This window comes from Nelumbo nucifera, chromosome 1 (genome assembly GCF_055504915.1).
Source record: "Nelumbo nucifera cultivar China Antique chromosome 1, China Antique-T2T, whole genome shotgun sequence".
Classification (NCBI taxonomy): domain Eukaryota; kingdom Viridiplantae; phylum Streptophyta; class Magnoliopsida; order Proteales; family Nelumbonaceae; genus Nelumbo; species Nelumbo nucifera.
The window spans coordinates 159,010,398-159,021,655 of NC_142649.1; the positions used below are offsets into that span (position 1 = coordinate 159,010,398).

Consider the following 11,258-nt stretch of genomic DNA (forward strand, 5'->3'; position numbering starts at 1 on the left):
TCTCTTGGACCGTGATTGGGACGGGTAAACTCGTTGATGGATTGTATTACTTTACCATTGTTGCCTTTGTAGATAATTTTGTTGTGTTTACTGCAACTTCAAATAAAGGTTTGGAGCTTTGGAACAGACGACTTGGACATGCCTCATCACAACGCCTTTCTCTCATTCCAGACTGTTCCTCAAAACAGCTATGCAATGCATGTCATAGAGCCAAATAGTCCAAGATACCATTTCCTGTTCAACCATCTTAGGCTGCTCAACTCTTTGACTTGATACATTCTGATTTGTGGGGAGGGTACAAGACTCCATTACATACGGGCGCACATTACTTTCTTACTATTGTTGATGACCATACGAGATGTACTTGGGCTTATCTTTTGAAATTTAAATCTGAAGTTGTTCATCATCTTATATCATTTTGTGCTATGGTTAAAAGGCATTATGATTACTCTATTCGACAAATTCGATCTTAATGGCAAGGAATTCTTTTCTAGTCCTCTTCTCAATTATTTTGCTAAACAAGGCATAACACAACAACATTCTTGCATAGCAAGCCCTTAGCAAAATGGTGTTGTAGAGTGCAAGCACCGTCACCTGCTGAAAGTCGCTCATGTGCTATGCTTCCAAGCTTCATTGCCTGTCACATTCTGGGGCAAATGTCTCCTCACGGACACATACATCATTAATCGGTTACCAACACCATTCATTTCAGAAAAATCTCTGTCAGAGGTGTTACTACAACAAACCCCAAGTTACAACCATATGCAAGTGTTTGGTTGTCTCTGTTATGCACAAGCACAGCCCAAACTTCGGGATAAATTTTCTAGCAGGGCAACACGTGTTTGTTGTGTACCCCTTTGGTCAAAATGGGTATCTTGTTTTTGACATTGCCACTGGCCACATTTTCACGTCCCAGGATGTCACATTTTATGAAGATCAATTTCTATTTCAGACTTCACACTCGCCATCAACTACTCCTATCATCCCATTGCTTATGCCCGGCCATGATTCAACTATATCACCAGATCCATTGGTCCATAACATGCCTGAACCGCCACCATCAATCACAAGCCCACCTACTGGCAACCCAGAAACAGAAAGCTTAGATTCATCTAGGCATTTGTCTCTTGATGATATACCAGCTAATGCAAGCTCATCTGAAACCGCTATTGAAGAGAATAACCAAGTTTCAACCCAACTGGTTCATGATCGTGTAGACCTCGGAAAGTCTCCACCCGCTTACGCTCATATGACTACCACCTACCTCCTTCTCTTGCTAATGCGATTACTAGCCTGGGTGCTTGTCTAGCTACAATTTCCTCATAACCATCTTCTTTTTTTGAGGTTGTTAATGATCCCAAGTGGCGACAGGCAATGGCAGCCAAAATTGAAGCACTTGAGCGAAATATTACATGGACGCTTGTAGATTTGCCACCTAGCAAGAAGGCCATAGGGTCAAAATAGGTCTATAAGATCAAATTGAGAGCTGATGGTAGTATTGAGAGATATAAGGCCTGTTTGGTGGCAAAAGGCTACAATCAAGTCAAAGGCCTTGACTAATATAATACCTTTGCACCTATAGCAAAGATTGTTACTGTTTGTTGCCTACTCATAGTGGTTGTTGCCAAGTTTGGGAACTTCACTAGCTTGATGTAAACAATGCATTTCTCGATGGGGAGCTCCATGAAGATGTTTACATGTGCATCCCTCTTGGATTTGCTAAAGATGGTGACCACCATATTTGCAAATTCCAAAAATCCTTATATGGCCTCAAACAAGCTTTACGGATGTGGTTCCAAAATTTCACTCACGCCCTCGTGCATGCCAATTTTACCCAATCAGTGGCAAACTACTCACTTTTTACAAGCAAGAAAGACAACTCCTTTGTTGCATTCCTTGTGTATGTAGATGACCTAATCATCACAGGAAATGATCATATTTGTATTGCCTCCCTTAAATCTTATCTCAATGAGTGCTTCACCATCAAGGATCTTGGACCCTTGACATATTTCTTGGGCATTGAGGTGGCTCGTTCAGACTCGGGCATCTTCCTAAGTCAGCATAAACACATCATTGACATTTTGAACGAAACTAGGATGCACGAATGCAAACCATGTTCAAATCCTATGGAACAACAACGACACTTCAATTATGATGCCAGTCCAACTCTTTCAGATCCAGCCCAACACAGGCGTTTAGTGGGACGCCTACTCTACCCTATGGCCACAAGGCTTGACCTTAGCTTCGCAATACATCAACTCAGTCAATTCATGTAAGATCCACGAGAAGAGCACCTCCAAGCCGCTTTACGGGTGGTCAGATATCTCAAGTCCACTCCTCATCATGGCATCTTTATCCCATCCACTAATGACTTTGTGGTCTGGGCCTTCTGTGATTCCGACTGGGCTAGTTGTCCACTTACCCGACACTCTACAATAGATTATATCACGATGCTTGGGAAATCTCCAATCTCTTGGAAAACCAAGAAGCAACACATTGTGTCATGATCCTCTGCAGAAGCTGAGTATCAAGCTATGACAATCACAACCTCAGAACTCATTTGGCTTAAATGGGTCTTTGCGGATTTAACAAGTCACATCGCAACACCCATGAAGTTGTACCGTGATAGTCAAGCTACCCTCTATATTGCTGCCAATCCAGTTTTTCATGAACGCACAAAGCACATTGACATTGACTGTCATTTTGTCCGAGAAAGTATTCAGAGCAATGAGATCAAAACTTTCCACATCAATAGCAACAACCAGCTAGTAGATCTCCTAACCAAAGCTCTCAGGGTGTCACTATTTCAAAGCCTCAATTCTCAAGTTGAGGAATGGGAAATAAATTGACATATCAGAGGACCCCCTGGATACCATGGCTTGAGAGCCACAAACCCACCCTCAAACCAAACACAACTCGCCCTCAGGCAGAGAAAAAAAATCAAAAGTTTCATAACTTAAGATCACAAATGGGATCTTGAGAAGCTGATTCTTTTCTTTGAAGACCAAGACATTGAAGCAATAAAAAACATCCCCGTCATCCACAACAGAGGATGTGCTCACATGGAAGAGCACCAAAAACGGTGAACTTTCAGTTAAGTCGGTGTATCAATTGCTGATCCACAAGAAGAGACAAGGGACTCAAGCCAGAAGAAAATAGTCGAAATTTTGGAAAATAAAAAGCCCATTCCGGTGCCAATTATTTCTCTGAAAGTACATGAGGAATAGAGTTAAGTGCAAAACAAATCTTTGGCAGTTGAGACAACAAAATGACACAAATTGCACTTTCTGTAATGAGTCGCCTGAAATGCAACAGCACCTCTTCTTAGAGTGCCCAACAACTAGAGCATTGTGGATGTATTTTCACATAGGGGTTCACCCGCAGCTCCTGGCTCAAAAAGATCCATCACTAACCCTCCAATGGTGGATAGAGCACAACAAATGCAACATCTCCTGGCAGAATCATTGCCTATCAATCGTAGCAGCCATCTTTCGAGCAATTTGGGATATAAGGAACAGGCAGCTATTTCTCAAAGAGAAAGCATACCCATGGAAAATCATACAACGTGTAAACACTTGCATGCTCAAACAACCAGCTATTTTGGTTCAAGGCAACGCTCCAAATAGTCATCTGGAAATCCATCAAAGGGCAGATCAGATTGAAAACACTACTGATGTCGAGGCAAAACTTTACGTAGATGAATCATGGGATCCCTCTACCAACACAGGAGCAATAGGTTTTGTAATTCTAACCACACAAGGTGCTTGTCTTTATGCAACAGGAGAACCATGCAAAGAGCTCGGACTAGTATGACAAAAATAATCAGTCTCCCACATGTTGACCGAAAATGCAAAGGGAGCCTCTTCTGGTTTCTGCATCTCTTGGTTTGTGCTTAATGAATATTTTGCTAAAAAAAATGCATTTGACGAAAAACTCCAAAGTCAAAAGAGGCCGGCCTCAAGCTCAACGGCAGGCGGCACGGCAGCCACTGGAGTTTCCTTTGCCCTCTGTCTCTGTCACTGTCCACCGCGACTTTTCTTCACTCAAGACTCAAGAATTAAGCCGTGATTCCAGTGGTTATGAGAGCTCCTTTTGGCAAGACTTATCACTCTTTTAGGATATATATTCCAATCTGACGCTCTCGTTTGAGCTATCCCAATGAGGCCACCTCATTCAATTTGTTATCCGGAAAGAAGGGTTCCCCTTATCTTCGAAGTTACTCAAAATTGTTATCTGGTATAATGAAAAACTATAAAAAGGGAGATCTGTCAGTACCAAGACCGCAAGATTTCAACCGTCAAATTGCATCTCATCACATCTCCATGCACAGTCACAAGTACAGTTACAGGTACTCTCCTTCCCTGCTCTCACTTTCTGAGCATGAATTCCCTGCAAATTTAGTGGCTTCTTAACACTGAAAACCAAAAAACCATTGCTCAATGGCCATATTATCGAATGAAATCTCGTGTTACCGTCTCCCCTTCAGTACCCACATAAAACCGACCACCCTCTATTCTCATCGCAGCTGCATAGTTTATTACAGGAACCCTGAACTGGATGGCCCCAACATCAGAAACCGACTTAGTTTTAGGGCTTCTGCTGAAACAAGGACAACCCATTACCAGTCACTTGATATTAAGGAGACCCATCTCATGAAACTCCTTAATAGATCTTGCAAAGCTGGGAAATACAATGAATCACTGTATTTCCTTGAGTGCATGATAAATAAAGGTTACAAGCCAGATGTGATTCTTTGTACGAAGCTTATCAAAGGTTTCTTCAATTCGAGAAAAGGAGAAAAAGCGGTGAGGGTCATGGAAATCTTGGAATCACATGGAGAACCTGACGCATTTGCTTATAATGCACTCATCAGTGGATTCTGTAAGATGAATCGTATCGACAGTGCAACCAAGGTATTGGACAGGATGAAGATCCGAGGCTGTTTGCCTGATGTGGTCACTTATAATATATTGATAGGGAGTCTTTGCGGTAGAGGGAAGTTAAGATTGGCTCTGAAGGTATTTGATCAATTACTCAAAGATAGTTGTCACCCAACTGTGATTACTTACACAATCCTGATAGAGGCAACCATTGTTGAAGGTGGCACTAATGATGCAATGAAGCTTTTGGAAGAAATGCTGTCAAAAGGGCTTCGACCTGACATGTATACTTACAATGCAATTATCAGGGGAATGTGCAGAGAAGGGATGGTGGATCGAGCTTTTGAATTTATTAGGAGTTTACCCTCTCAGGGTTGTGAACCAGATGTTGTATCATACAACATTTTGTTACGGGCATTCTTGACTCAGGGAAGATGGGATGATGGGGAGAAACTGGTGGCCGGGATGATCTCCAGGGGTTGTGAGCCAAATTTGATCACTTACAGTATCTTGATCACTTCACTTTGTCATGAAGGGAAAGTTGAGCAGGCACTCGAGGTATTGAAGGTTATGTTGACACGGGGTTTTACTCCTGACACTTACAGTTATGATCCACTTATCTCTGCATTCTGCAAAGAGGGAAGGTTGGATTTGACACTTGAGCTCTTGGAGTGCATGATCTCCAATGGCTGTGCCCCTGATATTGTCAACTACAATACAATAATGGCAGCTCTGTGTAAGAGTGGAAATGCAGATCAGGCTTTGGAGATATTCGAGGAGCTTGGTAGAGCAGGTTGTCCTCCAAATGTGAGTTCATACAACACAATGATCAGTGGATTGTGGAACAATGGGGCAAGATTGAAGGCTTTGGAGATGGTTTCAGAAATGATAAGCAAAGGTATGGAGCCTGATGAAATTACTTATAACTCACTGATATCATGCTTGTGCAGGGAAGGTATGGTAGATGAAGCTATGGGCCTGTTGGAGGACATGGAGGGTAGTGGTTTTCGCCCCACAGTCATCAGCTATAATACTGTGCTCCTTGGATTGTGCAAGGCCCATAGAATTGACAATGCCATTGATTTATTGGTGGTAATGGTGAAGAAAGGTTGTAGGCCAAATGAAACCACTTGCATCCTACTGATTGAAGGCATAGCCTATGCTGGATGGAGAGGAGAAGCTATGGAGTTGGCAAATGCACTTTTTTCTAGGGAAGTTATCTCTATTGATGCTGTCAAACGGTTAAACAGGATATTTCCCATGCTCAACGTGTACAAAGATCTCACACAATTAGAAAGCAAGAAATAGTAAGTCCTTGTTGTTATGGACTTATGGTCCACATTTGCTCACCCCAATTCTTTAAGGGTTGGTGGTGCTTCCATTATTTCTCATTCTTTCCTCTATAAAGGTAGAGAGGGCTGCAAGTCAGGGTGCCTGATTTGAAGAACTTCAACTTATCTGGCTCTGGTTAGGGTTCAGGCTCTTGAAAATCTAACAAAATTGGAACCCAATTTGCACCCCTTAAAGGGGTGTGTGTGATTCATATAAGTTACCAGGGAGATTTAATCAGCTCTTCCATGATGAAACTTGTATCACAGGAGCAGGTGGATTAGCAAATATTAAGATTTTCCCCAAGGCTGGGGCTATGTTATCCTAAATTCCAGGTTGCCTTCTGAAATTAGCAAAACCTCAAGGAAATTGGCCGCAGTTGAGGAAAGAATAATTATGTTCAATGCATCAGTCGATCTATCTTGGCCTTGCGCAGAAGTTCCTGAAAAATCCTTGATTTCTAAAGATAACAAAGGAGGAATAATACATTATATGAATACAGTGTTGGGATGGAACTGAACACCATTAGTCTGAAAGAAAGCCCCACCTAATTAAGCAGCAAAGTTGTAAACCCAAAGGAACCACTCCACTCATTAATCCATTTCTCCCACTTGAGATCTTTTTGGAGCCATCTGTATGTGTATCATGCAAAATCTGTATTAAACTGTGTTTTCTATATTCATGGAAAGTTTTCTTTGAGCTGTGATATGATAAAGCCTTTTATGCAATTCTTTTAGTGGGAAGAAGCAGCCAAGTGCACTATACAGCGGTCTTCCCTCTGCTGCACTTTATGCCAAATGCTAACTATTTTTTACACAATGAAAAAAGAAGTAGAATTCTCCCAACTTGTTTTTATTTTTCAAATTGCTTTCCTTTTCTCTCTTCTCAAGGTTGCAAGTTGCAACCACAAGTGCAATCTGATTGAACAATTACGCAATCCAATTGAACAATTGCTTTCCTTTCCTTGTCTCTCTCTTAGTTCTATTTGTACTGCAGTGAAAAGGTAAAGGCGATATTGCAGCCAAGGTTCTAAATATCGACACGGGTACCGGTGTATCAACCTGTGTTGGTGCTTTTTTTATGTGTTTTACTTTTTTTTTTTCAAAATCGGTTCAGAGGAGTTGGTTTAAGGCCCAATACAACCCCTATAGGGGTGTATCGGGTAGCCACTGGCACAATACTTATCAGCTGATACGGGCTGATACATGTCGATACTTTGAACCTTGATTGCAGCACAGTTTAAACAGGTCACCCCCTACTTATCAGCTGATACGGGCTGATACATGTCGATACTTTGAACCTTGATTGCAGCACAGTTTAAACAGGTCACCCCCCCCCCCCAATGTGAACAACCTACCTGACCTGTTTTCATAGTTCATTGATTTATATCCAATTTACCTCGTATAATATGACCCAAAAGTAAGGATGATGGAGCATGATCCACCCTCAAGAAGAAGTTCAGTCCAAAGTAGAATTCATACTCCGGGGTTGAACTAACTGGTGATTCAGCTTTACTTCTTATTTGTGGGTCCTTGTAGGAGAAATTCCCAATAAAAATGGATGTCCATATGCATTGCACGTTTTCTATTCAAAAGTTGATAAATCTAGCATACCCCTTAAAATAGTCAGCATAATTATCATTTTATTATTAGCCTCTAGGCTGCATTTCCTGCAATTTATTGTGTTTAGTTGCATGGAAAATGCCATTTACGCTGTTTAGTGGCAGGTAAAATGGCCATGGTAACAAATTTCCCCATGGTAAATGGCCATTTTGCACAAAGCAGTCTCTCTCATACTCGAAGTTGCATTCTCATGCTTGCCAACCCAAGATTTACCAGTACTCCAAGCCAAATATTGGGCAAATTAGCACATGGTTTAGTTTCTTATCAGATTTACCAAGAAAATGATTTGTTTTCCTTCCTTTTACATATAACCAACTGCAAAAAAATAAATCCAACATACCATGTGAAGCAATTCTCTGATGTAAACCTAGCACAAAATGTTAAAAGCAAATCTCTACTTAAGTTGTGTCATATACACGCCTCATAGTGGCTTGGAGTACCGTTTCTGGAGTTAAGTGAGAAAGGTTTCTTCTTCCTCCCCCCACCACCACCAAACAAATAAACAAACATTTTGCTTTAGCTTTTCTCCACAATGAAAGCTTTAGTTTATAGCACCACCGGTATATCAGCAAGGATATACCTGATGATGAATGCAATGGCTGAAAGATGAGTAAGTTAGCCATGAATATTCTGACATAGGAAAATTCTGAGGAAAATGATATGGTGCCACTCGAGTAGGCCTTTTGATCAATGCATCTGCAAATAAGGCTGCGTTTAGTTGTGTAAAGACACGAGTGCAAATAGGCTAATAAGTGTAAAATCGGTCTATTTTTGCTTTAGATTTGACCTTCTTGTTTATTTGTCAAAATTAAAACAGGAAGTGGTGTGGTCCCATATAATGTGCAAGATAATGGAGGTAGGAGGGTTATTTGAATGGTATTGAACTAGGAAGCAAGATAATTACAAATGAGACAAAAAAAAGAACAAATTTTGTATCAAGTAAGAGTATAAATCATGATTACAAACAAATAGATACAAAACTGAACCAGGGGCAAATTTTGTATCATGGTTACTGATGCTGCGCAATCCGGGCACTCCTAGCTGGCAGCTGACTAGCTCCTCGCTGGCGACGGACGGTACCTGAGAAGAGAGCGGTGAAGGATTCCCGGGGGACTTGCCCGGTGGGAATACTCCGATGCTTAAGTTAGAACGCTGGAGAAGCAATAAAGAGTGTAAAGAAGGCTAAGAGTGTAGGTCACGCTAGATCATTGAGTTAGCTCGAGAGAAAGTTTGAGATATTCAAGATAAGATATCAGATATTCTTGTCAAATTGGGTGTAACCGCCACTGGACCTCTGTCGCAGTCGTTATCCACCAGGGCTGCGCAGGTAACCGTTGCAGTGTACTACCCAATCGGATGAGTGACACGTCCCGGAAGGAAAGACACGCCACCACCTGTCAAGAGACGTGGGCGCAGACTTGTCGGGCTGGCAGGGACTGCCCCGTCGGTCAGGAGACGTGGCGTAGTCTGGCAGGTACGGTCTTGTCAGATAGAAGCTTCCTGAAAACATCGCGTCGCTCAGTAGCGAGCTGCCCTGTTGCGAGCTACCCTGTTGCAAGCTACCCTGTCGCGAGCTACCCTATCGCGAGCTACCTTGTAGCGAGCTCCTGAGGGTTTCCCGAGGTGATTCCTCCTGAAGTGACCCTTTAGGCAGTTTTCTACCTAAGTACTGGAGCAAGCTGGTTACTCTAGCTCGCGAGCTGGGATAAACTTGTCTTGGAGTATTCCCTTTTAGTACATCGGAGGTCCTTGAGCTCGCGCTGTAGCGGGCTTCTCCTGTAGCGAGCTATGACGTAGCAAGCTGTCTTGCGGGCCCGTTACTTAGTCGCGGTCAGATTGTGATGCTGAGCTATTACTTATGCTGAGTCATGTCCACGTGTCACTGTCCCAAGGGGTCGGGTCAAATCACCCTCCATCAATTGCCCCCTACTCCTCGGGCTAAGAATGTTACCTTAGCGTGAGGAGTTCATGAAGTGTGACGGGTGGATTTGACTGAAATTCAAACTTGATTGACTGCTTGCAATTAATGTGCGCGCGAAAGTCAGGGGATTTCTGACTTTTCGAATGCCCAGAAACGCGCCAAAGCAGCTCTTAACTTCGAATGTCGTGCAGCCGTCATTACCTCAATCATGGAAGACATGCAGCCAGTCAAATTTCGGTTTCAGAAGACGTGCGGTCATCTTGACTGTGAACCGTCAGATCTGTCTCAGTCCGGGCCATCGATTTGAGGGCACAATAGATATAAATAGGGAGGCCCCAGACCTCACTTTCTTTTACGCTAACTTGCCTTGTCTTCGGATTCTGAGGTCACGTCTCCATCTAGCTGCCCGAGCTCTTTTCCTGTTCACACCGTTTCTTCTTTTCCGGTGAGTCTTATCATCTTGTCAATATGTCTGGATATCCGTACCACGTCTATTCCCGGGACGGTAACCAGGATGACGCCCCCTCGAGCTCAGGGAAAGCTTGGGGGCAGGCTTCGGAGGCTCGGGAGGCCTCCGGTGAGACGGCTTCCACCTCTCGAGGCAAGGAGCCCAACAAGCTTCGGTCCCTCCTCTATGTCGATGGAGAGACTTAGATCTTTAGTTCTTCATTTTAACCTTCCCAGAGACCTCATCTACAGTCTCCCTTCTGGTAACTTTCCCTGGGAGCATGGTCCCAACGAGATAATGATCTTTCAGGAACAGCTCGAAGCCGGCCTGCATCTTCCTTTGCATCCTCTGATAGTGGAGGTTTTGAACCATTTCAACGACACCATTGACCAGCTTCACCCCAACTCCATTCGAAATGTAGTTGGGACTATTTCTCTGTTTTATGAGTATTGCCTTCCCCTCAATCTTGATATCCTCTCCACCATCCTTTGCATCAAGAATGCTTCTCCCGGAGCGCCTCCAAAAAGGCGTTCCTACTATTTTTCTCCCCGCCGTGGCTTCAAGCTCTTATACGATCTGCCGAATAGGATCCCGGCCTGGAAGCGGGACTATTTTGTTGTTCGCAACCCTGAAGGGTGGCCCTTCCCAACTCACTGGAGGGCCGCCATCCAGGATTCAGGGGTTGAGTTGGACCCCGAAGTTCAAAAAATGTTGCAGTCCTGGGTAGCAGTTGGCTTCCATTGGTCGAACTACTTGACCGAGGAGAAGCTCGCGTAGGCCGATCTGAGCCCGGGTAGGTTGCATTTTAGGACGCATAGTGCCTTAAATTTTTTTTTTTACCGGACTAATACCTTGTGGTTTTCTTTTTGGCAGCCATCATGTCTAGTGTTGACGCACGCCGCCTTCTTTCCAGCAACCAGAAGAGCAAGGCCAAGAGGTCGCGTCCTGACCAAGCCTCCACTTCTAGGGGTGCTGAGTTTGAGTCTGCTGACCCGGCCTTCGCTTCTCCACCACCTAAGGTTCCACCTGTCCCATTCGAGGGAATCGCCACGGAAGGT

General features: G+C 43.4%; 1 protein-coding gene across 1 annotated transcript; it reads left to right on the top strand.

The window, feature by feature from the left end:
- Positions 1-3,122: 3,122 nt before the first annotated feature.
- On the top strand, positions 3,123-7,052 carry LOC104602860 (Pentatricopeptide repeat (PPR-like) superfamily protein). Its single transcript, XM_010266719.3, has one exon. It carries the CDS (start codon positions 4,440-4,442, stop codon positions 6,186-6,188), a length of 1,749 nt encoding a protein of 582 aa, XP_010265021.1. The 5' UTR covers positions 3,123-4,439; the 3' UTR covers positions 6,189-7,052.
- Positions 7,053-11,258: the final 4,206 nt, after the last annotated feature.

What these genes read in the sequence shown, in the direction of transcription:
- LOC104602860 (XM_010266719.3), top strand. Translation starts at nt 4,440, where the DNA reads ATGGCCATATTATCGAATGAAATCTCGTGTTACCGTCTCCCCTTCAGT.